The sequence below is a fragment of the Vidua macroura genome, chromosome 26, assembly GCF_024509145.1.
Source record: "Vidua macroura isolate BioBank_ID:100142 chromosome 26, ASM2450914v1, whole genome shotgun sequence".
Classification (NCBI taxonomy): domain Eukaryota; kingdom Metazoa; phylum Chordata; class Aves; order Passeriformes; family Viduidae; genus Vidua; species Vidua macroura.
In genome coordinates, this window is record NC_071596.1 from 3631742 (window position 1) to 3657628 (window position 25887).

General features: G+C 54.7%; 1 protein-coding gene across 5 annotated transcripts; it reads right to left on the reverse strand.

Moving 5' to 3' along the window:
• Positions 1-1686: 1686 nt before the first annotated feature.
• On the reverse strand, positions 1687-16690 carry MIER2 (MIER family member 2). 5 transcript variants are annotated; one of them, XM_053999745.1, is made up of 13 exons: positions 16673-16690; positions 12600-12687; positions 11532-11680; positions 10930-11055; positions 10154-10277; positions 9406-9515; positions 8709-8778; positions 7766-7917; positions 7238-7319; positions 7053-7147; positions 6141-6268; positions 5014-5150; positions 1687-4385 (listed from the first exon to the last, which is right to left on the reverse strand). In XM_053999745.1, exons 1-13 carry the CDS (start codon positions 16679-16681, stop codon positions 3910-3912), a joined length of 1746 nt encoding a protein of 581 aa, XP_053855720.1. In that variant the 5' UTR covers positions 16682-16690; the 3' UTR covers positions 1687-3909. The 5 variants fall into 5 exon arrangements, with proteins under 5 accessions (XP_053855720.1, XP_053855721.1, XP_053855719.1 ...); XM_053999746.1 differs by having other exon boundaries at positions 6165-6268; positions 7766-7932; XM_053999744.1 differs by having other exon boundaries at positions 7766-7932.
• Between the last annotated feature and the right edge of the window lie 9197 nt (positions 16691-25887).

Consider the following 25887-nt stretch of genomic DNA (forward strand, 5'->3'; position numbering starts at 1 on the left):
AATGGGGACAGGAGCAAAGGCTGGAGCACAGGTCCCACAGCAATTCGCTGGTGGGAGCAGGAGCAGTCGCATCCCGGCTGTTTGCTCCATGCCGGATGTCGGGAAGGAAACAAATAACACAGAAACCACCCATGGCTGATAACTGCGGGTGATTGAAGCGCAGCGTGAGTGGCCTGTGGAGAATGTCAAGGCTGTTTGTGGGAAGCAGAGAGCTGGAAACGCTCTCGGGCTGCCCTGGAGTTTCAGGAGAGGGGACAGAAACACGGGCCAGCTTTCCCCTGCCCTGATGTGCCCCGGTGCAGCTTCCTCCTGCCCTCCAGTGCCGCGGGGGCCCTGGCACATCGCTGGGGCAGGATTTGCCCCACACACGCTGCCTGCAGACCCCAAGCAAACAACTGAGAGCCTCGAGGAAGGAGAGCTGGGGGGACGCCCAGGCTGTGCCGTGGAGAAGATGTGAAGATTAAGACGCTCTGTTTCACCGCTGATAAATCCCCCCTCCTCATCACAGCCTCCAGCAGTCCTGGGTGTGGGAGGGCTCCGGGCCGGGCCACCGTGGGGACACAGATGTGACAGCGTGGGGCTCCGAGGACACGGCACGGACCCCCCGCGCTGGAGCGCGCAGGGGAAGCTCCGCACGGCCCCGCACGACTTTGCCCCACGGGGACCCGAGGCTATGAGCGGTGCCGCCCGGGCCCGGCCCAGCCCGGTCCGGCCCGGGGGTGTCGCGGGCGGAGCCCGGGCTGGGCCCGGCGGCTCCGGGCGCGGTCCCGGGGGCGCGGGCGGGTCCCGGGAGCGGCGCTGTGTCGCCCTCTGCCGTCCGAGCGCCGCAGCTGCAGCCGGGCCGGGGGGCTGCGGAGCCCGAGCGGGACCCGGCCCGGAGCCCGGGGGGCTGCGGAGCCCGGCCCGGAGCCTGCCCCGGAGCCCGGGGGGCTGCGGAACCCGGCCCGGAGCCTGCCCCGGAGCCCGGGGGACTGTGGAATCCGGCCTGAACCGCCCCCCCCCGGTCTGCAGAGGCCGGGGGATCCGGTCCTGCTGCTCGGTTCCCTGGGCTGAAACCACCGTTTCGTGTCGAGGGATGCAATGGAGAGGAGGGACCCGGTCCCAGCCGGTCTCCAAGCATAGCTGCGGTTCCTGCTGCTCGTCGGGGCCGCGAAGAAGGGGATCCTGCTCCCATCCCTCCTGCCCTGGGCTGTGCCCTCGTACCCACCTCTGCGGGGCAGAGCTGGAGCCCCAGGACAGGCAGGCAGAGCCAGGCAGAAGCAGGAGAAGAGAATTTAAGGAGTCTCTGATGGAATAGAGACTGTGTGGTGAGGAAACACAATGCAGCTGCAGCAGGAATGCTCCTCGTGCCTCCAGGAGCTTTTTCTGGTTGAAGTTTGGATGCACCCCTGCTTCTCAACACCCCAGACCTGGCACAGGCTGACAGGGTTTTAGAGGACATGGGGCACCTGTGAGAGGAACAGACAGCTCCCTCCAGCTGCAGCACGGGAAGGGAAAAACTCTGGACCTCCTCCTAGGCTGAGATGGCATCCCTGGCACAGGGAATCCTGCCCTGCCTGGAGGAGAGCACCTGTGGAGGGCAGGAGAGGATCACACAGCAGAGGCAGGGACCCCTATTCTTGTTTTGCCATCATTATACACTGTACTGCTGCATCTTGGCCTCCAAAAAGAACACAGACCTCTGGCTCACTTTCAAATTAGGTTTTTAATTAAATAAATAACGGCGAGGGGCCTTCAAGGCAGTGTCACTTCACAGTGTAGGGCTGGGGGGCAAGGGAGAAAAGACTCCAGCATTGGGAGCAGCTCAAAGTGAATGTGCTTTGTAAGAAGGAAAAAAGAAAACCCCAACAAAAAAAAAAAAACAGAACCAAACCTCCTCCCCCTCCCTGTCCCAGCCTTTTTCACCCCTCTCCCTCAAAGTTATGTGGAAAAAGCGCTGCACTCATGTTGAAAGACCCCATGCAAATCTGTAAACAACACTGAAGGACATAAAGAGATTTCTGCCTCAGCCAGCTCCCCTCTCCTTTCACTAGGGCTTGAAATAAACCAAAAGAAAAAATGGTTTCAGGAAAAGTAAGAATGTTCTCAGCCGATGGAGGAGATGCCAAGGCCTGGCCCTCCCTGGGAGGGCTGCCTGTGCTCTCACCCTGCCTCCTCTTCTCCCTTCAGCCATGGAGCTTCCTCTCACCCCCAGAAAAGGGGCATCACAGCCTGGGCAGTTCCACTATGGAGCAGGCACTCGTGTTTGCTTTCTGTTCCCAGCAGGCAGGAGCAGCTGGAAGGGAGGTCTCTGCTCACCACATCTGGCTGACAAAGCCATGCAGCTCCACGTGCCTGGGGCTCAGCACCTCCCAGCACAGAGCTGGGGACTGAAGCAAACCCCTGCTAAAGATCTGGGGCTTAGGAGATGAGACAAGGTCTAATCCTGACATCCCATGGGGCTGTTTGATGCTGTCTCCATGTTCCTGCTGCAGGGCTGGGCACAACTTCCCAGGGCCAGGTAAAAGGAGGATGCAGGCTCCTGGGTTTAGGTACCTGCCAAATCTACTGGCAGCAGAGCCAAGTGCACAGTCACAGCCCCAAAGCCTCTACCAAAACACTCAACCCAAGCCCCTTCCCAGCTGCAGAACACATCTGGAGGAACCACAGCTCTGTCTGCACCAGAGCCTTGCCCAGCAGGTGAGTGGAGAGCATTCCCTGCATGGGAAAAGGAGAATGAGAACACACTGAGCCAGTGGCCAATCCCAGACCTGGAACACACCTGGGAAGTGAAGCAGCTTTGGACTCCAGCACACCCAAGGACAGGCTCCCGTGGTTCTGCACAGCACCCGGCACCTCCCTGAACATGGCAGAAAAGTCACACTTTCCTCTCAGAACAGCCTGTTTTGTGACACAGGGAGGGGCAGGGATGCCCAAGGATGCTGTGCTCCCCTGCCTGGGACTGTGCTAGCACCCATATCCCAGGCATCGTGGGAGCTAAGCAACCTCCTCCCTCTGCTGACAAACTGTTGGAACAAACCGGGAAGTTACAGATGTCTTCACCTGTATTCTACCCTCTGGCACTTCAGCTCAGAGAAGATCAGGTCATCCCCTGCCAGCAGCAGCACCACAGCTCTTGGCCAGCATCACTCTGAGTCTAGAAACTCCTGTTACTCCCCACAGAAGTTCTCCCTGGCCCAGCACTGCACGGGAAGGTGAGAAGGACTGGAGTGCACACGATGCTGCTGCACACACAGCATCCCTTTCCAAAACCTGACACTTCTGCCCGAGGGCTGGGCCACGCCACGTCCCACCTGCAGCTGGTGGAGAGTCAGAACACGTGGCTGCTGGAGGGGGAAGCAGCTTGTGCCTGCCTGTCACGACCCATGGCTGCTGGGAGGAGGTCAGGGTGAGTGGCTCCTACTGCAACACGCTGCCCGTGGGAGAAGGGCCAAGACTTGTCAGCTTCCCTTGGCATCGTCGTGCCCGTCTCTGCAGGAAACTGCCCTGCAGCCCTCCCAAGCTCTCAGACCCCCAGCCTGCACCCTCACCATGATGGTGACACATCCCTCTTCTCAAAGCACCTCTGCCCTCAGACTGTCCCGCTGGGGCCAAGGGACACGTCCCCTGTCCCAAGGCAGGGACTCTCTGAGCGGACTGGCATCACCCAGGGTGACACATGGTCAGCGTAGGAGGGGGTGATGGACCTCCCCACTGAGGAAAGCCAGCCACCACTTTGCACAATTGTGTCAGGATACACTGGAGCAGAAAGGTGTTTGGTTTCACTTAGCCTTGGATCGAGGAGGATGGAAAGACGGATTCCGACCAACAGCTCCAAACTGTCCCTACAGGACAGTGGAAGTTCCAGAATTTCACTCAGTCAGGTCAAAGTCCTTGCTGGGTCTGTGACAAATTTGTGACTGGAGACTCTCACTGTGACAGAGGCTCTGACCGAGCCACAGGTGCTGGGCAAGCCTGATGAGCAGTCAGGAAAGTATTTACATCTCCGATGCCAATGAGACCGAAATCTGTGACCGATAAGGACACTTGCGCAGGGGCCACCACTGCCTCAGGGTCTCTGTCCAAATCCACAGGGCCAGCAATTAAAGGCAACCCCTCGTTAATGTCTGCAGGGAGAGTGAAGTCCATGGCTATTGTCTCACCAGAGTTCTGCAATGTCTCCTGCTTCTCTGCCAGTCCTGGTCCCGCGGGTGGCAAAGCAAAGAGCTCGGGCTCAGAGGGGGTGGCAGTGAGGCGTGGGCAGGGCACAGGGACAGCGCCCGAGGACGTCTCCTCCGAGGGGTCAAAGGAGCAGTTTGTCTCCGAGGGGGTGCTGCACTCGTAGCCCTGCCCCGACTCGCTGATGCTGCCCAGGCTGCAGGCCGTGCTCTCCACGCTCAGGGGCTCTGCTCAGGTGGGCACAGAGAGAGGGACAAGGAAGAGAAAGCCACAGTGAGTCCACAGTGCCCAAACACCCAGGTCAGTCCCACTTAATCCCAACAGTATTTGTTAGATGGCACAAGTATTTCTTTGTTACAGCAACCAAGATCCCCCGTCAGCCCCTACCCAGGGAAGGCAAGATGCCGACAGCAGATGGGAGGCCATCAGTGTTTCTATGGAAATTAAAGGAAACCTCACAGACACACTGCAAGATAAGCCAAACCCTAAATCCTCTCCCCTCGTGCCAACAACCCCTGGGAGCTGCCCACACAAAGCCTTCATCTGCAGTAGGACAGTGAGGGAATGAACCCATGTGGGGCTCCCTGTAGATCTTCTCACAGCCAGCTCTGTGTGAAAGCAGCTTGCACCAGACTTCTGAGGCCTTAACCCAGCCTCTGGAGGAGCTGCTTTGGAAGCATCTCATTCACATGCCCAGTGCATAATCCTTTTGTTTTGGGAGTGAGCTAGGCCACCCCTCCAAGCCCAACACAGGAACAACTGTTTTATAAAGTTACCTCTGGTCAATGCAGAGACAGACAATGTCAGCTTCTGCTGACACCAAAACTCCATGGCAGACAGACAAAAAGGAGTTACCTGTGCTCTCAATTGCTATCTGATCTTGACCAAAGTGAGCATCCAGGCAGCCAGCTGCAGAGGGAATTGGTGGGGAGCTCCGAGAACGACTCGTATTTTCCACTTCGACCCCATCCAGGTCATTGTCAGTGAAATCCCTGTGGGGAAAGAGAGAGAGCCTTGCCACCACCTGCTGAGCTGAGAGATGCAGGCAGGAGAAAGGGTGACTGGGGTTAAAACCTATCAACAAATAAAGCAATGGGACTGTGGAGACATCACTAGAATGAATGTCCATCCCTCCCTGCTCTGCAGAGCCCGGTTTAGAATCTGCCCTGAGGAGGTGATCTCAGGTAACAGTGTGGCCAAGACCAGCCCATGATAAACCAAAATGGGCTCTCCAGCTTCCTAAAGAGCTCTGCCCCCAGTTCTGTGAGCCTCAGCCTGCTCCAAAGGGAAATAAATACATGGGAACACCCAGTTTCATGGAATGACTGCAGTGGGTTCTTAGTGTGCCAGCAAAAAGCAAGTGATGAGAATATATTTTCCCACCCTGGGAAGATTTAAGATTTCAGGTGTTTTCCTGTGTTGCATCAGAATTAGGAAAAAAAATCTAAGCCTTCATCTGATGTTTTTAATTGATTCAGCTTCAATATTTCATTTTGACCTATTAAGAGACTTCCGTTTCAACCTTTTTGAAAAGGTGTATTTTGAAAAGTACCTTCTGTAATTAGCATACATTTCAAAGGGAAGAATTTGCCTCAAAGGGAAATTAATTAATGTTCCAAACCACCAGAAATAAGTGCATTTTTGAATTTAAAAATCTCCCTTCCCAAAACCTCATCAAACTGAGCTCTTTCACCAAGTCAGCTCTGAATCCCTGTCCCCAGTCTTTTGTGGATGCATTTGATTGAAACAAAACTGCTTTCGACACACAGAAAAGGAAAAGGAAGTCCACAGCTCTTTTATCTTCCCTCCCCACACCAACTGAGTGTTTCTGCTCTGAGCACACCCCGTGCATCCCTCCATCCTCCCACCCGAGAAACCTTCTGGAGAAGAAAGCGCAGTCTGTTAAGCGGAGGTGCTTTGCAGCAGGAATCTTCACTGGGAGGTTAATATTACTAATTTTAGTGTGAGAATATTCCACGCACGTGGCTCCAGGGTGGAGGACGTACTTCTTCCTTCCTAGACGAGTCTGCTGAGTGAAGTAGTCGTAACGCTCGGATTTTTTCCACATGTAGTAATACTCCACGCACTCGCCCACCGACCGCGTGCGGACCTGAGGAGAAACACCCCAGTCAGGACAGGCACCCCCCATCCAGGTGCATCTCCTGGAGCAAGGAGCTATTTTCCCATTAAACCAGCACAGAAAATTAGAAGTGCATTACAGAGATTTACATTGCTATGGACACATTGCTGCAGAACAGAAGCACGTACTGAGGTTTCCGAGGTGGCCAGAGAAAGAACTCCCCACAGCACACAGCTGTTGTCACAGACCCGTGTGGGCCACACACACTCGTGCAGGACTTTCCTGTGCTTCCAGCAGCAGCACACTTAGCAAAGAGAGCAAACCTGCATCCATTGTCACTGGCCAGCGTCAACATGCCTACAGTTAACCAGTGGTAGAACTGGACTCTCTGGTTCTGCCAACTCCCAGCACAGCAGCATGTCCCGGGGCCCAGCTCTCCCTACAACAGCATCTGCCATTCTAGAGGACCCCAGGGGACTTTACGAAACATCCACATGCTCAACTCACTCATTCACAGAAGTACTGCAAGGGCTGAGAGTTTGGAAAGAACTTTTGAGACTCCAGAAAGGGCTAATCAGTAATTAACTGACATCACTCATGCAGGTCAGTGGTGTTTGTGACTTCTCCCACCTGGAAAATAAGGCAGAGCAGGGCAGTGAACAGCCCATCACCTGCTGGCATGAGTCAACACAAAGCCTGGGATTGGAACTCGGCCATCCTGAACTCCCTGTGTCAGCCGAGGCCCAGAGCACACCTCTGGTGCCCAAGCACCTGCCTCCTTCCCCTGCTCCTCACCTGGGGGGAGCAGCCTTACCTTGTTTGCTTGGATAAGGTGAAAGTTTTTCCCATGGACCCTAAAGCCATGTTCAAAATTTCTACATTCTTCCTCGCTCCAGGCACAAAGCTCATCTGTAGCAGAAAGAAAGAGTTGGGGGAGATGTGTAGAATCTAGGAAGAGCTGCACATGCCTTGATGAACCCAAATAAGGGGGGTCCTCACCTCTGATAACCTTCACGTTGAACCGTAACCTCCGCAGTGCCTCTTCTGCATTGAAGTTGCATTTCACCAGCTCATACAAAGCCTGGGAAACAGAAGGAAATCACTCACAGCACGTACTTGAGCACCACACCACAAACCAGCCCGCTCATGACTCACATTTGTCTCATAGAACTTCTATTTCCCAGGAGCCACCTTGCTGCTAACCCCAGCCTGACCACCGGCAGAGATTATCCCACTTTTTAAGGTATTGGATTACAAACCCTGGGACTCAACAGATGCAGTTCCACCACAATCTAACCTGGCTAGCTTGAAGCAAACACAGCTGCTCTGAAATGGCTGATCTGCTGACTTTTCCAGTCTTTCCAATGGGAGGGTAACCAACTTCCCCAGACTGCAGCTGGGCACACACCCTCACTTATCCACGGGGATCACTGGAGTTTGACCTCATTTTGCCCTCTGTAGGGAACATGGCACTGTTGGGCCAGCACCACCTGAGTCTGTGTGGGCTGCAGGAAGCCCTGAGCTCACCTGCTCGTTGTCCTTGACCACCTCTCCCTCTGGCAGGCTGCTGCCGGACAGCTCGTCCCACTGCCGCTTCACGGCGCGGTACAGGAACTCCTCCACCTCCCTCTCAGGGAGGATGTTTGGGTCCCAAAGCAGCTGATCTTCATTCTCATAGGCTAACAGAAAAAGCACTGAAATAAGATAATCAAACAGAGAATTCTGCTGCTTTTTGAGAAGTGGTCTGCACGGACATGCATGGGGGAGACAGAGGAGGGAGGAAATCTTTGCTTGGTACTCCAACTCGGCCCTAGAGATGACAAACATCTCTCAAGGCACTGCATGTTCCCTCCTGATTTTGGAGGCAGATAAGCTCTTTATATCTCTTTTAGGGCCTTTGGCACAGGCTCAGCTTGCTTCCATTGTTTCAGAAAGGTTGGCTGACAAAGTTTTTGTTATCATATTCTCAAAGATTGCTATTTTGATTAATTAATCCTGGCAAATAAAGAACATTTAGCTTTCTTGTCCAGAAGCTCAACAAGCTGGCACTCATACTGCACTCATTACTAGATACAATCTGCAAACCAAGGCACCTCTGTCTAGTCTGCAGACATCCCAAAATCAGAAACAGATCACCTCCAGGGAGCACTGAATGACACTAACTCACTACTTAAGGAAGATGTCAGAGAGAATAAATCACAGCATCCCCAGATGGGTGTTCCTTCTCTTTGGCTACAGCTGAGACCCCCTCCTGTCACACCAACCCCGTTCTCAATGAGCTTCACCAATTCTGTCCCTGTGCTCCCAGTCCTATTAACTCAGGCTCATTTCAGCCAGTAAATCTGAATGTCAGCACTGAAAGCTGCCTGGAGCCTGGAGATCCAGAGCAGGACTGGAGATCCAGAGCCCATCTGAACCCCCTGCCAGCAGCCCTACACCCAAACCAGGCACAAAGAAGAGGCTGCCTTACCTTTTTGCCTGTGCCTGTTTAAACGGAGGATGGGAACAGTGGCCTGGTACTGAGGTCCAACCATGATCTCCTGAAATCCCACAACAGAGAGGTGAGAAAATTGAAATGGGAAATGCTCCACGCAGGCTGTACTTCATGATTTAGGGACTACACCACTACAAGGCTGATTTATTTACTGGTAGCCCCCTCTGTCACTATTGTTTCTAGTGAACCCTGACTATTTTATAGGGTAACTAAGAAGATTTACTACCAACCAGATGATACTGTGGGGACCTTCAGCATTTACATAGTTTTAATGTAAAGGATCTATGGCAAGCAACTAAGGTTGGAAATAAAGCAATGCAGAGGTTCTCCTGCAACCTTCACAGCCAGGATAAATTTGGAAGCCTGCTCCTCTCTTTAGAAAGATGGTTCCTTCTCAGTAAATCCTGCTGGGAATACTGCACAACATCTCACCTTTATAGGGCTACAGGCTGCAGATTTAATTTACCAAGGCACAACAGACTTACTTCCCTTATCTGACACAGAAGATAATTTCAAGATTATATTAAAAACCCCTCTTGTAACCCACATCTGCCACTGCCACCCACAAAATGCAAGGCATCAAGAAGCCAATTGGGGAAATAGCATAGTGCTTTGGTGTCATGCATTTTTCAAACTCAGGAGTGCCCCTTCCCAATGCACTCAGGTCATTTACCTTCTTACACTCATTGGATGGGATGGAATCCACCTCTGAGTCCTCAGCCATGGAGGAAGCACATGGTGATGAACATGGCTCTTTGTCTTCATCAGCAAGGAAGTTGTTTGCTTTGTGGGAAAGGAAAAGATCTGTAGTTACAAATTTTTTATTCTGTTCCTTTACGTTCCCTCTCCTTCCCTTCATTCTCTGTCCTAAAGTCCCTTTCAGCATGGTCTACAGTGACAACTTACCTGTATTTTAATTTTCTCACTTTAAGTAAAAGAATTTGGACACTTGCCACATGGATGGCCAACATGGGGAAGCTCAGACTTCTTAATATTGCAAAACAGCAGAAGAAATAACATCGCTTCATGCAGAGTCCCTGTCACGTGCTTTGCCTTCCCACATATTCCAACATTTAGGAACTGCCACAATACATCACTCCATTACTACTACTGAATTTATTCACTTGCAGAGATGTCAGATGAGGTACTGATCTTTCAGACTGCAATTACAGCAGGCAGCAAAACAATTCCCACTCTCTCAGTATTCTGAGAAAGTTCTCCCCTCATCCCACTGCTCATCAACGCTCTGTCCTGTCCTACCCAAAGCCCGGTAACGCCTCTGCCATGCAGACAGTCCCTAGGAGGAAAAGTGGAAAATCTGATGTCAGGAGACTGACAAAATTAAGAGAACCATTCTCACCCTCCCCTGCACATCATATGTAAAAGTGAACAGCAGCTACTTAGGAACTAGTGACACATACAGCCAGGCTGGTTTGGGAATAAGTCCGATGCATCGTGGGACGTGACGGATGGAGTCAGATCATCAGCTGAAGATTGTGTCTCCTCCTCTTCTTCCCCTGAAAGCAAATCCTTCGCTATTTGTTCCTTTTAACAACAACAAGAAAGTGAAAAATATTTTTAAATTAAAAAAAATATACGAGGGGTAGTGAGGCCTAGAGTAAAAGTATTTTTGGCCAACAGTGGCCACATCCACAGATCTCTTCACCCTCCCACAGCTTGTCCAAAGACAGATTCTCTCTCACACTCCCACCACACCCAGACTATTTTCCCTAGAAGCACTTTAACAAGTGTCATGAGTGGCTTCCTATGGAAGCCAGACAGTATGAGCAAGCATCCCTTTCTGTAGAGCTGCACCCACAGCAAATATCTCAAAGATCCTGAAGGAGGAAGAAGGGGAAAAAAAAACCCAACCCCAAAAAAACCTCCACTTTCTACGGACTTGAGCCAGAACAAGAGGAGCCATGGCTCCATACAAACTTTGAAGATACAAACTTTCCCTGTCTCTTCACACACCAGCATGGATGTGCAGATACTTGTAACCAAAGCTCCATACAGAGTTTTTACATTTTGAAACAGATATCCTTTCTCCCCTCTCCTCTTAACACTTTACACTGGTGGTTCTGCACCCTGTGTTCCCCACTGGGACACCAGAGCTAGGCAGGCCCCTTGCAACCCCTCTGAAATGGGGGGAACCTCAACCCCATGTGCAACCCCCCAGGCAGAGAGCTGCTCTCACCTTATCCAGAGTCATATCAGGGAGGTTGGGAGTGATGTCATTGCTCTCGCTGTCCTGCTCTGAGATGGGATCTGATGCCTCATAGCCATACAGCGCGAGCAGCTCCTCAAATGGCATTTCACTGCTCTGAGCAAGAGGAGGACAAAGCTGCATCAGGAAGAGAACAACCACAAGAGCACCACACCAGCTGGAACACAGACAGGCAGAGGCAGTCAGGGCAACTCTGCTCCTCTGGGGGCTCTGAGCAGCCTCAGGTGTCACTGTTGGGACTCATTGTAACCTGTCCCTCTCAAAGGTAAGGAAAAGCCAGGAACTTTCACCCCAAAGCAATATAGTCTAGGGCATTTTTAAAATACCTTTATCTTTTATTCTGGATTTCAAATAGGTGCCAGACAGCACAACTGTATTTAAGCAGAGGAAAGGAAGCAGCAAATCCCTGTACCAGTCTTGTGCCTGGCCTGAAGAGACATTCCCTGTCACCAAGATCAGTTTGTGTTCCACTGAGGTCTCTGTGGGACCACCCACAGCTGAAGTCAGGGCTTCACATAGCAAACAAGCAAATCCTCCAGGTAATTTCCCTTCCCCTCCCCTGCTGCCTTTACCTGAGAGGCACTGAAACTCTTCTCCAGCTCTTCTAAAGATTTCTGCTTCTCCTGAGTATCATCTTCCTCCCTTTCTTCCCTCACACCGTAGTTCTGGGAAAGGATCTCTGCCAGGTTCAGTCGATGATCAGCTGAGCCCATTGACACAACTGCAGGGATCAGAAGAAGTTGGACACTAGCACCACCATGGAGCAAATCTTGAGATGCAACAAAGCCAGGGATGATCCCTTCTTGTGTGTGTGCAGACATGATAAGCCAGAGAAGAGAGCAGAACATAATAAGCCAGAGGAGAGAGCAGAGCAGAGGAGAGAGCAGAGGACAGAGCATAATAAGCCAGAGGAGAGAGCAGAGAGAGCCAGAGGCAGAGCAGAGGGGAACAGAGATCACAACTGGCAGCAGTCACTTCATCATCACAAAGCCTGGTTCTGTGCACATTTCAGTCCCACAACTGACTGGAAGCTGAATCTGAAGCTTTTCTGGGTATTTGTTATCTCACTCCTCACTGGATTTGCTGGTGTCACAACATGTGTGCACACACTGCAGCCTTTCCTTCACCTGGGGGCATTTTTAGGGTAATCACCCCTTACTCAAGAATGATCAAATAGACATCTGTGGGAGCTTTGGCATCACCCCTTACTCAAGAATGGCCAAATATTTATTTTTATCTCCTACTTTCATGGATTTCCCTTTGTCCCTTTTCCCTCCCTGCAGCCCCCTGAGATGCTTTTCTGGGATTGTTGCCAGTGCCATTGCACCTGTGTCCTTGGCCAGGGCCTTACCTGCCATGACCACGCTTGCAATGAGGAAAAATCCTGTGAAATCTGGGAAGGGGTCTTGGGATACACCAATAAAAGTGAGGAAAAAATGGGGGGAAAAGAGTAATCACCCCTTACTCAAGAATGATCAAATAGACAACTCTAGGAGCTTTGGCATCTTTAAGCCTTTCCTCCCCTGTCAAACAGCATGGGAATCAACCAAGAGGCTGGGAGGTGTTGCCAGGAGAAGGGAAGTGATCACAGTAACTTTGTTTCCCCTGCAAACCAGACCAAGAGACAGAGCTGGAGGTACCTGCAGCGCTCTGAAGGGCGGGCTCTCCAGGACATAGGCCACGGGCTGGGTATGGAACCACCCTCGGGCTCTGCCGGCCAACAGAGGCCTTCAGGAAAAGAGAAAAACATGGCTGAGACAGCTCTCCTTAAAAACACACCACCCTTCCACCCACTTCACCCCACCAGCAAATGCAATTCGTTGAAGTTCAAAGCAAAAGTTACCCAAAGCCCCAGAGGGCAGTGTTAGGAACTGTGCTGCTCAAAAGAGCTCATCAGGTGTACTGAACAGTTCTTCCTGGCCTCCTCACCTTCCCCTCAGTCCACATGTTTCCATTCCATCTATTTTACCTCCAGCACTCACTATCCCCCCAGAGTCTGAGACCTCAGACCTTCGTGGTTTACATCTTCTCTTAAAAGAAGGACTGGGACCCTCAGCTGTTACTCTGAACACTCACAGTGTGTCTGAGCACAGCATTTTTATGGACTGACCCTTCAGGGAGCAGCCAGCCACAACACCCTGGCTTCTCCCTGATGCCTCCACTGCACCCAGGAGCAAAAAAACAGCTGAGCAGGCAGAGGAGGACCACGAGAGGCTGAGCCAGGCAGAGCCCCAGAACAGGCACCTGCAGGGTGGCATTTGGTGCTCGGTCACAAGTTCAGGCAGCAGCATGGGCTGAGGAAAACAGCCCACACAGAACATCTGCTGCTCCTCAGGCTGCTGTGCATGGAAGTGCTGTTCATCAAGTTCAGCCTAGGCAGGGAGCAAACAGGTGAACAACCAAAGCTTTTGGGTGACTGACAGCACCTGACTGCAGAAGAAAATCCCAGAGTCAGTCCCCCAGCTCCCAGTGACATCTCTGTAGGATACTCAGCCATCAACAATCTCAGCTGTGCACCATCACTCCTCACTTACTCAGATGCAGCCAGGACATTTACAGCCTTCCATAGGAGCCTCTTACAATTTATTTAAGAAAACACAGTATAGCTTTCCATTAAAATCTATCCTCTAACAACAAAGCAAAGTATCCACCAAAAAAAGCCACCAGAGACTGTGGGTTTTGAGTAAGTTCCTTCAGCTACCAACATACAGACTGGAAATTCCATAATAACCAAGAAGATGCCTCCAGTCCATCATCCCCCAAGATAATCCCCCCAGAGACCACTCTGGCTCCAGACAGAGCTCTACAACTGTGCACACGAAAAGAGAAGGGAGAAGTTATGGGATGATGAAAGGAGAAGGGGACAGACTCCATTTTGAGGATGGTCATAGCAGGAAATGGCTCTGTAAGTCAGGAAAGTGTCAACGTGCCTTTGCTGGGCTTTGCTGGAATGTGACCAAGCACAAAACCCTCTTGGGATAAATCCTTCCAAGAAAACAAGCATGGTTTCATGGAAGGGGTGTGGTGTACCCTTACTCCCTCCAGGTCTTGGACAACCTACAGAACTCACTTTGCTCAGGCAATGATCTGTAGATCAATGGCACCTCCTTGCCTGGGGATCAATAAGGCCTCTGAAAACAAAGATTGAAGCTGTTGGCATGGATGGGCTGGCTTGAAAAGGTGTCAAGAATACTTCAGGAACAAGGAGATTCCTATTAATAACCAGGTGCTGAAAGTAGGAGGATTGTCACTACAACAGCATGACAATTCCATAACTAATCAAGAGTTTAATTCTCTGAAGCAGTGACAGAGCACCAGAGCAATGGGAATGCTGGAGTCACCATGGAATAACCAGCACTGCTCTGCTGGGGCTGAGGAAACAAGAAACAAGTGACAGACAAAGCAAATGGCCCATTCCATGCCCAAATGTGAACACATGTGGAACAGAACAATCCCTCAGATTACTCACAAATCCAGAAGACCACAGAGTCAAAGGAATAGAAGAGAAAGGCAGGCCTGGCTTAAAAATGCAGCTGACAGACTATTTCTGATTGCCCTGATTACCAATGCCATGGGATGTGGAGTTACTTGGTCTGAAGGTGAGGTAGGTGCAGCCTGACACTTCAAATCCAAACAGCACACAGGAGGCAGAACTGCAAGAGCATGGCAAGCACCAGAAACACAGAGAATGGTTCTGGGCCAGGGTGTCACTGCTCCTGCTGCTCGTGAGGGATTCCATGAGTTATTCTCCCAGTGCACTGTGATGCTGGAAATTGGCTCCTATGCCCATGGGGCATTTAATCTTGGGGGTCAAAAGGGAAGATTAAATTCCTTTAATTTCACTTTACCATCCCCAGCACTACTTTCCTCCTCCCAGCTTCTGCTGCTCAGGCATAAGAGTAACTCTCTTCTCAGAAGTTACACTAAGGTTGGTCAACTACTCATGCTCATGTTTGTATTTCTGGGTGACTCCTGCACTCCCTCCTTAGGTGTGGACTCAAGGCTTTGAGCACATGGAATGAAGCTCAGCCATCATTTAGGACACACAGGGCAGAGGCAGAGTCTGAGCCCTCTGCCCTGACAAAATCATTTCCCAGAGTGAGGCCAATTGTGCCTACCCTGAGAAAACCTTCCAGACTGAAACCACTCTTGCAAAAAAGTGAGGGAAAAAAAGAAATTTCCCTTTCCAGTGCTACCCTTCAATAACTAACACAGTTTCCTGAGCCAGTCTAACACATATTTCATATTCAGTGAGGAGCTTTCCTGCTTCCTCTGCCTTGTGCACACTCCTTGGCCATGGGGCTATTTTCCACAAACCCCAGCTGTAGCCAGAGGGAAGCAGCAGGGATAGAAACAGATTTGTCCTGCAAGTTATGTCTCTGAAAGACCGAAGAATGAACAGATGACACCACACACAGACCACCTTCTACACTGCCCATGAAGATCAGGGCTCCACCACACCTGTGCAGAGATGCTCCACAGCCAAACCTCATCCAAGAGACAGTGACAGCTCCTGGATGTCCCCTGGACAGACCTCTCTGAGCCATGCAGGGTGCCAAGGCAGCACTCTGGCCCAAAAACATGCCCAAACAACACTCTGGCACAGGTGAATGCAACAGCCTTGGTGCTCCACCAAAGGCCAAAACATGGTGGGTGGGCAAACAGGCCAAGGCAGCACCTTCCTCATGTAGAACGCTGAAATAACCTGGAAGAGAAGCCCTGCCCTCAGACAAGAGGCTGTCAGTGCCAACAGGGATCTGAGATCCTGCCACAGAGTACCCTGAAGTCTTCCCAGCACCCTTGTTCCATGTTGTGCCTACCATGGGGGTCATGCCATAGAAATGAAGTGTGCACGTGTCACAACAGCCATTACAACAGGTCAAGGATATTTGAGGGACATGGCAAGACTCGATGGGCAATGGCATCACCATTCGAAGTGTGACGGAGCAATGGCAGGAACGTTTCAGCACAAGAAGACACCAAGGCAAACAGGACATGGCAGTCGGGGAGGCAGTGGGGAGTCCCCACCTGGCCCCCCTTGCCTTCTGGCCCCTAGGCAAGGTGGTGAGAACCATCCTGGCCACCCAAACCAACCGTTCCCCACACGTTCCCCAGCCCTCTGCCATTCCCAGGATCCTGACCTCCGTGCTCCCCCGCTGCTCAGGCCGCCCCTCACCTGAGAGCCCCTTCCAACAGCTCCACACCCCTGACCCCGGCTCCAGCGACCCCAAACGGCCGCCGGGTTCTGCTGGGCCACAGCCCCGGGGCTCCCAGTCCGCTCTGCCCCCGGGCCTTTCCCCCCAGCCTCTCCACCCGCGGTCCCGCAGCCCCGGGCCCGAAGCCCCTTCGCGCCCCTCTCCGGGCCCCTCTGCCGCGGGTCAGGCCGCGGGGTGCCCGCGCCGGCGCCGCCCGCCCCGGCTCTCCCGCCGGGTCCCGCCCAGGAGCCCCTTCCCGTGCCCGTCCCCGCCGGCGCCCCCTGCCCGGCCCCGGCGCCCCTCAGCCCCGGCCCGCCCCCGCCCCTCGGCCCGCTGCCGCCCAGGGCCTCGGCGTCCCTCGGCCCGAGGGCCCCCGCCCCGGTGGCCCGCGCCGGCCCATCACCCCGCTGCCGCAGGACGGCGGCCCCGGGCGGCCGCGGCTCGGGGGTCCCGCTGTGCCCGCCCGGCCGGGAGCGGCCCCGGGCCCGGCGCGACCCCGGCGGCGGCTCCGCGCTCACCTCCGCCATGGCCGAGCGCGAGCGGCAGGGGGCGCGGGCCCCGGATGCGGCGGCGGCCGCTGATTGGCCGGGGCGGCGGGGGCGGGGCCGGGCCCGGGGCGGTCTGAGGGGTCCGGTTCGGGGCCCGCAGTCGGGGCCGGGCCCGGCGCGCTGCGGGTTCGAGGCCTGGCTCGGGGCGCGGCCCTTGGGGCTTGTGCCGTCCCGCCGGTACCGCCCGGAGACGTCCCAGCGGAGCGGCACGGAGGGAAGAGAGTGGAGGCTGCCGGTGCCCGCAGCAACGCTCCCCGAGTACCGGCTGGGGCGCTTGGTCGCTGCCGGAGCCGCCCCGGGCCCGCTGCTGTGAGGCCCCGCGGCTCCAGCCCCGCAAGGAAATGAATCCCCCGGGCAGTGCGGGGGCCGGTCCCTCGGGCCGCCGGCCGGAGCAGGCGGTGGAAGGGCCCAGGGACGGTCCCCAGCTCCTCCAGGCCACGGGGACACACCGGGGACCACACAGGTCAGACGAAAAACCGTGCTCACAACCGCAGCCTTCTTCATGTATTAAGAAGCTTGAACCTCCAGGGAACGCTTTTAGGGATCCTCACTGATGACTCCCATGATTAAAAGTCACTGCATGTCATTTAGAGTTCACCCAAGAGGGAGATAAGGGCTGGAGCCCAGAGAGAAGGGGTGTGCCTCGCAAGGACTGGGGTGTAGGTACTATCTCATCATTCCTTACTGTGGCTGTGCTTCAAAAACCCCAGAGATGCACTCGTGGAAGCTGCCTGATGGGTTTTTCCAGCTCTGTTTAACTGGTGATGACCCCATCCTTCCAGAGAACAGCATTCCAGCACAAGGAATGAACCCATCTCCGGGATTCCTGAAGTGAATGGCCCTGCCAGGCTCCCCTCCATCCCCACAGCCCCTCGGGGACCCCCTGACCCCTCAAGGAGTCCTGGCTGAGCCAGCAAGGCAGCCCTTCCCTCGAGGTGTGCAGTGACATGGTGCACAGGGGCATTTGCCACCAGGTCTCACCGTATGATGGGTCCTGTTGGGCATCATCCAGCTCATGCCAGTGCCTGTGCCCGGGTCTGCCTCTGGCTGTGCCCACAGAGGCCTCGTGCTCAGTCTCTGGGAGCAGCCTCTCCACCCTGGCAGCTGGCTCCATGCTGGGTTTTGCTCACGCTTCTGAGCTCAGGAAGCAAAGTGTTATCAAGTGCTTCTGAAGTGGTGGTGGCCCTAGAGCTGAGAACCAAAGCACTTCACCAGCCCTTTGTTCTCTTGCTTGGAGCTGTCCGGCTCTTCTCAAAGGACTAACAGTTTGCAGATGCTGTTTGTTCAATAAAAAGAGTAACCTCGCCTCCAGCTTCAGAAAAAAACTGCTGATTTCTGCCTTGTTCCCAGCAGTGCATCCGGGTGCTCTGTCACCACAAAAAACAGAGAGGTTGGGGGTTTGAGTCAAGGCCTGAGGTTTGGCCCAAGGCCTGGGGTTTTGGGTTAAGGTCTGGGGAGATCCCCACTCGTTATAATCCTGGAGCAGTGCCCCTGCCAGCTTCTGCTTCTCCATTGAATGCTTGCACTGACAGCTCCAGGCTGAGTCTCCTCGAGCAGCTTCTCTTCCCTGAGGGAGCAGTGAAACACCTGTCAGGAGACACCTCCACTGCCCAGGACATCGATTTCTGTCCTCAGAAGGACCAGGCAACACATCCTGCAGCCCCACCAGGCTCTGAAGGCAGGACATCACCCATCCCTGGTGCCAAAGCCATCATCCTAAATCAGAGATCTTAGTGCCTGACATTCGGCATTCTGAGATTTTCAAAGGCATTTTAAAAAGCCTGAAGGGCAGTGGAATTCCGGGTGGTTCAGGCTCTGCAGGTGTTTGGGAGTGATTCGTCAGGACACTCCCACAGCAGCTCTTGTACAGTTGCTGCTCTGTGGACAGAGACAACAAATCCCACACGGGTGAAGTGGCTTTGGCTGAATCCAGGGTTGATCTGCCTGCAAAACCAGGGTGACCCTACATCCTACCCTCCTTTCTCCCCTCCACCTGTGCCCTGCCTGGTAAGCAATTCTGCTTCTTGGAAAAGCTTTGCAGCCCTGAGACAAAGGGCAAATTCTTTTTCTTTGATGCAGCTCAGCCACAGAGCGTTTAGCCACAACGGATCGTAGATAAAGAAAAGTTCACATGGGTTAAAAAAGCAGCGTTGCTAGGAGGTGTCAGTATTGGTAAAGGACTGACTCTGCCTGGGAAGGGGGAGGTTTGTGTGGGGCTGTGTCCTGCCGCGGGAGCGGGATGGGCTCGATGCCGAGGAGGGCACAGACAAGCTCGGACTATAAAAAACTCTGTGTTTCCGGTCGTTTGAGGCTGCTGACAGACAGAACAGCTCCAAGGCTTAACAAAGCAGCTGTGAATTAGGCTTTGGAGAAGCATCAGTTCTCACCAATGCTAGATGGAGCTCTGCTACTCCAAACACCACACCCGTGTAGGCTTTCAGATGAGCGTTCATACTTCTGAGCTGTGCCCGTGTCTCAGGATCCACCGTGGCTGTCAGCTGCCCAACACAGCTTCCAGGGGTCTTTTCCAGGTGTTCTGAGGCTGGGATGGCTGGGTCAAGGTGAGCATCATGGCTATATAGTTCCCTTCTCATCCTGTTCTCCTCCCAGCCTGCCTCCCTCCCTTCCTCCTTCCACTTCAAGTCGTCACAGCCCACAAATGTAATTTATTTACAATCAAAATACTTATCACGGTCTCTGCAGGGCTCACAAAAATGGGTGTGATATCTACAGATGTAAATCCAGTGCAGGCTCGGGCTTGCACACTTGGGATGAGTCCTGCAGGTCAGATGATGCCCAGGCTGCCACCCCATGTGCTGAAGTCCCAGCTGGCACCGCAGGGGCCAGGCAGGAAGATGTGGTTTGACAGCAGTTCAAGTAGGCACGCCGAGGCTTTGCAGTTTCACAGCCTTTGCGCTGCCACAGCTGCCAAATAAACCACCCCTGGGATGGCAAATCCTTTCAGGATGTCAACATTCCAAAAAGGCCAGCGCTGAGAGGACAGGGATGTCTTATCCCTCGCGTGCTCTGCTGTGTGGTGACAGCCAGAGGGACAGCCCAGGGGACAGCAAAGCCACACAGAGCCTCTGCTGCCAAAGGACACAATGTCTGCTCGCTGGCAGTGTCCCCCTGACCTGCTGCTTCCCCACAGCTCCTTGGCTTCCATGGGGTCAATCCTGCAGTCGGTGAGGCTCCTGCATTTGACATACCTGCTGTGTTTCTTGCTGGTGTCAGTAATTAATAGCAGATGCTTGATGAGGGGTGTGTGGAAGCCAGCCATGCCTGGGCCCCTTTGCCAGGGCAGGGTCTCCATGTCCCCGTGGCTCAGGGCACCCCAGGAGCCCCTCATCCACCTGGCTGGGCAGCTTGACCCCCTCCAGCCTTGGGCCTGTCCCCAGCAGCCCTTGGCGGGGCACACAGGTGTGTTTGTTTTGTTTGTTTACCTGTGTGCCTGTCCTAACCCCCTCTCCACCATTCCCTCCGTGCTTCCTGGGGGCTGTGGGTGTGTAACCCCCCGAAGGAGGGAGCTAAATGAAGGAATGCTGATGAGGAACTCATTAATTGTGGTGCCTGTCAGCCTCACAGGATGATGATAAAATGCTGCATCCTTCTGGAGCAGCGGGAGGTGGCAGCAGGACCGGGAGGGAGCAGCCTGGCCACCCCACACCCCTCCCTGTAGCCAGGGCTCCCATCCTGCACCCTGACATGGAGCTGCATCCAGTCCCTCTCCTCCCCTGGATCACCCAGGAGGGGTGGGAGTGTTGTGGGGTGGATAAAGGTGGGATTGTGCAGCCACCATGTCCACTACAGCTGCAACCCTGTGGCAGCAGAGTTTGGAGGGGTGTGTGGGCTTAGATGGCACCTGGAACGGGAATGATGCCCTCTTTCCCAACCCCTGGAACAGGGGTGATGCCCTCCTTTCCAACCCCAGGAACAGGGGTGATGCTCTCCTTTCCAACCCCTGGAATGGAGATAATGCCCTTCTTTCCAGTTCCTAGAATGGGGATGATGCTCTCCTTTTCAACCCCTGGAACGGGCATGATACTCTCCTTTTCAGCCTCTGGAATAGGGGTGATGCCCTCCTTTTCAACCCCAGGAATGGGGATGATGCCCTTCTTTCCAGCCCCTAGAATGGGGATAATGCCCTCCTTTCCAGCCCCGTGCACACACAGGTGCTTTGGCATGGCCAGCATGTGACCACATGCCTGGGTGTGCCACTGCACGGGTTGGCACCTTCACAGGACACCAGCCTGTGTTGCTCTGACTGCCTGGACTCTGACAGAGGCTCTGGCAGCATTCCTAATGAATTCAGTGCTGCCCTTCACATCAAACAGCCACAGGAGAAGGCATTTCTCGTCCCCATCTTTATTCAATGTGCCAAACACGCCGCTCCCGGGCCTCACACTCACAACATATTGTTCACAGCTGCAGCTTCAAAAGAACCAGGGGAGAAGGAGGGGGGAGCTTGTGTGGGAGGCACGGAGCGTGCTGGGGCTGCTTGTGGTCACCAAGTCCCATCAGGGAGGAGCTGAGAGCCCCTGGACACCACTCCAGCTCTGCTCCCCCGGGCTGCTGGGACCTGGCTGTCCCCAGCCATCCTGCAAGGCCATGCGGGATGCCTCAGACAAGGTCTGGGGCTGGTGGAGCAGAGGGGCAGGAGGTGGATGGACAGCAAGGGGGTTCTCTCCTACTCAGAGCTGCCTCTGCCCCCTCCTGTTCTTCCCTGCTCCACTCTCAGCCCAGCCCCATCCATCTTACAGGGCTGAAACCCAATTAGGGTGCCAGGGAGGGGGTGGTGCAGCGGCAGAGATGTCCATTAGCCTCGGGGATGGAGATGGAGCGATAGGAGCTCTAATGGCCTCACCAGGACTCTGATGACAGCCTGGCTGCCCCAGCTGCAGCGGCCCCTGACGCACTGGGGTGACACCAGAGTGGTTCAGCCCTGGTTTGCAGCCCGTGACAGCGATCTCGATGCAGATTTGGAGCCCTGTGCATGCACACGTGTGCCTCGTGTGTGCTTGCACGATTTAAAGCCACTCCAACACCCATAGGAGCTGCCCCAGGGGCGGCCCAGCCATCTGATTGTAAAGCAGCCCAGAGCTGCTCCATCCTCACCCTCCCTTGTCCCATTGGAAGAAGGATATTTGGCAGTGGAGCCTGCTGTGCTCTGAAGTTTAATTAACCCCGTCTCCCCCCTGAACAGGCTTCCCTTCCTCTACTCAAATGCCACAAATGATCCTTTGCAGATGCTAATCTGCAGAAGGGGAAAAAAAAAAAAAAAAATTCCACATTTAATTGCAGAACATAAAGATATTACAGGGTCATTAAAACACCATGAATATGGAAATGAAATCCACAGGCATCCATGCAGATAATGGCAGGGAAAAGGGAGTTGCAGGTGAAGCTGAAAGGTGGAAGGGTGGAAAGGTCAGCTCCATCTGGATGCATCATTAACCCCACTCCAGGCAATCTCCAGCGGCCAGGGGGTGTCTCGGTTGTGCTGGCTTCACCCCGCGGGACCCGCAGCAGGGGGAGGGTGGTGCTGCCCGGGCAGAGGCCAAGTGGTGAGGGTTGGCCCTTGCTCTGGGGGTTTTGAGGATCAGCCTCTGCCTGCAGCTGCTCGAGCCTCCAAACATGGCTCAAATCTCCGCCAAACCTGGTCTGTGACTTGGACCATGGGACCCAACCGCCCAGGAGGGGATGCTGAGATGGTTTTGCTCTTCATGGACTCTTTCCCACCCCAGGCCGGCTGTGGAGCCAGACTCAGCCCCCTGTGTGCCTCATTACTGGGTTGATCCCACCACCCTGTCTCCCCTCCGCCCCAGCTCCCTCCTGCTGCTCTCGCTGCCGGCTTGACACTGATGTGAGCTGCTAAGTGGAAAAAATTAATAGGGGCCTTGCTAATTAGAGCTGAGACACCAGGAAAGAGAGAGACACAGGCCAGGGTGGCTCTGCCACCCGGCTGCAGGCAGTGACGGGTGTGGCAGGGCCAGTGGGCAGCGTGCTGCTGGGCCACAGCCACGTGGACTTGGGGGCTTTTTGCCATGCCCAGGGTGCAGCCGTGCCTCTGTCCTTGCAGTCTTCAGGACGTCCCCAAGGAGCTCCAGCCCCCGGCATTCGGGTCCTGCCAGCTGGCACTGCCTGATGGGAGGGCATGGGTGAGGAGGGCGTGGTGCTGCTGGGACACCTCCGGATCCTCGGGGCCCTCCAGACCCCCAGCACAGCGCTGCCGTGCTTTGTGCCGAGCTGCCAGAGCCCCCCTGCCCTGGCAGCAGCAGCTTTTGCCTCCAGGGAGAGCGTGAGGAGGAGAAAAGCAGATTAGAGTTATCGCCGCATCTCCTCGCTGAGCTGAGAGCTAAATGTCAGATCACATCTGACACAGCTCCGAAGGGGAGGGCGAGGAGTCCCGGCGCACCCCTCATCTCGGGGGGCAATTTGGGGGCACAGGCAGTGGGGCTGGCAGCCGGACGCCAGCCTTCCCCCAGGAGCAGAGGGGGGAGATGGCTGCCTCGGGGTCCCGCTGCCTCCTCTGGCTGGCACAATCCCAACCGCAGCCCCAGAAACTTTCCTCCTCCGGTTCCCATGGAAACCAGGAATTTGCTTCTCCCCAAAGTTGAGCTGCGTGCCTGCGCTCTCTGCCCAAGTGGAGCCCCTTCTCCAGAGCCCCACGGGACGATGGTTTGGGATGGGTTGGGATGCTGGTCTGGCTGGCGTGGTGCCTCGGTGTCTGTGGAGCCAGAGCCCGGCTGTGGAGCTGGGGCAGCACAGACACCCAGCCCGGGATGTTCCTGTGCCAGACCAGGGTGTCCTGATAGGGGCAGAGGCGCCGAGGAGGAGGATTGTCACCTGCTCAGAACACTCTGTCATCTCCACAGCTCAGCCAGAGACAATGAGCAGCCTGCTGGGAAAATAGCCCGGCAGAGTGGCCAGAGAGCCCTCGCTCCAGCCCCAGCCATCGTGCAGCGTCATCCCCTGCGACTGATGGCCACGCAGCGGGAGCCAGCCCCGCTTTGGGCTCCAGCTGGGAAGGACGCTTGGGGAGTGATTTGAGACGGTCCATCGGCAATCAGAGGTTTCAGCGCTCCGCTCACCTCCGGCGGGAAGAGGACGGCCTGATGAAAGGAAAAGCTTTCCCCATCCATCAGTCCTGTGGGCTGGCAGGAGCTGGCCTCGGGCACCAGCCCTGGGGGCACTGAAATCTTGAGGGCTGAGCTGCGGGAGCTTTTCCGTGGGATAAGTGTGGAGGAGTCAGATTTAGACAACAATGACTAAAACTGAGCTTCAGTAAAAATTAACTCCAAAGAGGGGAATGTTCCAGGCGCTGCCATTTGCTGTCGGTAAAAATAAACCTGCAGGTTAAACACAGCCTTTTCCTTCTGGGTGCTCACGTGCCAGATCAGGGAGCTTCCTCCTGCTGAAATGGTTAAAAAGCATAAAATCACAGAGGACCAGCTCTGCCCTGCCCTGTTGAGCATCATCCCCATGGCTGAGATGGGGTCCCCAAGGCCCCTTGGTACTCAGGGGTGCATCAGGGCTGGGGTCACCTTGTTAGCACAGTTTTTGGGGTGCAGCAAGCATCTGCTCCACATCCAAGAGCTGGAGGGAGCTGGAAACATCAGGTGGTTTTTAAGGCTCTCTGGACACCTGGCAGGGCCCATCTCTGCACCAGCAGCACCTCCCAGCCACACAGCCCCCTCCCAGGGCTGACTCCTTCCCTCCACCTGCCATTCTCACTGGGGTTTTAATTAGTGCTCCTCTGTATATTCAGCAAGCAGGAGCCCGGAATGGAAATGTACAGGTGTCCCCTTGATCCAGTTTCCATGGCTGCCGCTTCGAGGTGGGGGCTACATCTTTTTTTTTATATTTAATAATTTTATTACAGTGGCTTCAATCCACTTGCGAAGAAGGGAAGGGGGGAGAATGTGGGGGAATAAAAAATGCTGGATGAAAAGGCCATGTTCCCGTGGCTGGGCTTATTTGCTGTCATTCTTTTTCTCTTATTAACAAGCGCTGTTTTCCAACATGCTCAAAGTCCAAGAGCTCACTAACGAGATCCCAGCTCTCTTTGGTGTGGGGGAACAGCCCAGGCAGCCCTGCTGGAGCCACACAAATGTCTGTGGGGCCACCCCAGAGGCCAAGGGAGAGGAGCAGGATGGGCATCAGGGACACCACTGAGCTACGCTGACATGTCCCCATCCCCATGTCCCTGTTCCCACCCTCAGTCCCCTGCCCCATCCTGTGGGATTGGCCCTGGCATCCCTCACCAGCACAGCAAAGCCCACAAAGGGACCTTGGCCACCCCTGAGCAGCTCTTGGGGCCACTGGGTCGGTGCTGCACTGCCCTGTGCACAAGGAAAGGCCAGGGAGTCCCGGGCAGAGGTCTCACAGCCCTGCCAGGGAATTGGGCTCGTGTTCAGGGACTGCCAGCACCACAATCTCTCCACCCTGCCCCATCCTCCCTCGGTGTGGTGGCACTCGGTGAGGGTTGTGGCTGCCCTGGATGCTAGCCCCAGAAACTCTCATCGTTTCCTCTCAAATCAGTCTCAATCTCCTCTGGTGCGACCAGTGCAGTGAGTGAACGTGCCCATCTGTCACCACGGGATTATTTAGCCCCGACCCTGCCTGTGAAAGCAGGCAAAATCTTCTCTGTTTACCCAGAACTCAGGATGGGTTTCAGCTTTTGTGCAACGGGCGTTAAAAATAACACAGAAACGGCATGGGCCCAGGAAAAATCCTCTTCTCTTGCACTGCACTGTGCAGCTCGGCTTGCCAAGTAGGAAGAAATCCCCTCTCCTCCTGGCAACGTCCCGCACTGTGGCAGGCAAACACACACGCCGAGCCACGGACCTATTAGTCACCAGTAAATGTTCTTTTCTCTCCCGATTTGTTTCCCTTTAAGCTTGATGTTTTCCTCTCCTGCTGCCCGGGCCTCGTTAGGCTGCAATTAAAGCCAGGAATCAAAGCGGCATGGTGCAATTAAAACTCGGGGCGGGATGCGGGATGCCCCGGGGAAGGCGGCAGCCGGCGCTGGGCTCTGCTCACGCACAGCCGCCTGTCCCCTGCGCTGCCCCGGGGAGCGGTGACAGTGCGAGGAGGCAGGACAGGCTCGGGCTGAGCCCAGCCGAGCTCCGCTGTGGAGATCTTCCGTCGTTTACAGCGTCACCAGATCTGGCACCTGGAGGATG

Excerpts from the sequence above, each read along its gene's own strand:
- MIER2 (XM_053999743.1), bottom strand. Across the intron at positions 7,933-8,708 it reads AAACAGGCACAGGCAAAAAG|TGCTTTTTCTGTTAGCCTAT; the intron begins GTAAGGCAGCCT and ends ATCTTATTTCAG. Across the intron at positions 7,320-7,765 it reads TGGTCAAGGACAACGAGCAG|GCTTTGTATGAGCTGGTGAA; the intron begins GTGAGCTCAGGG and ends TCTGTTTCCCAG.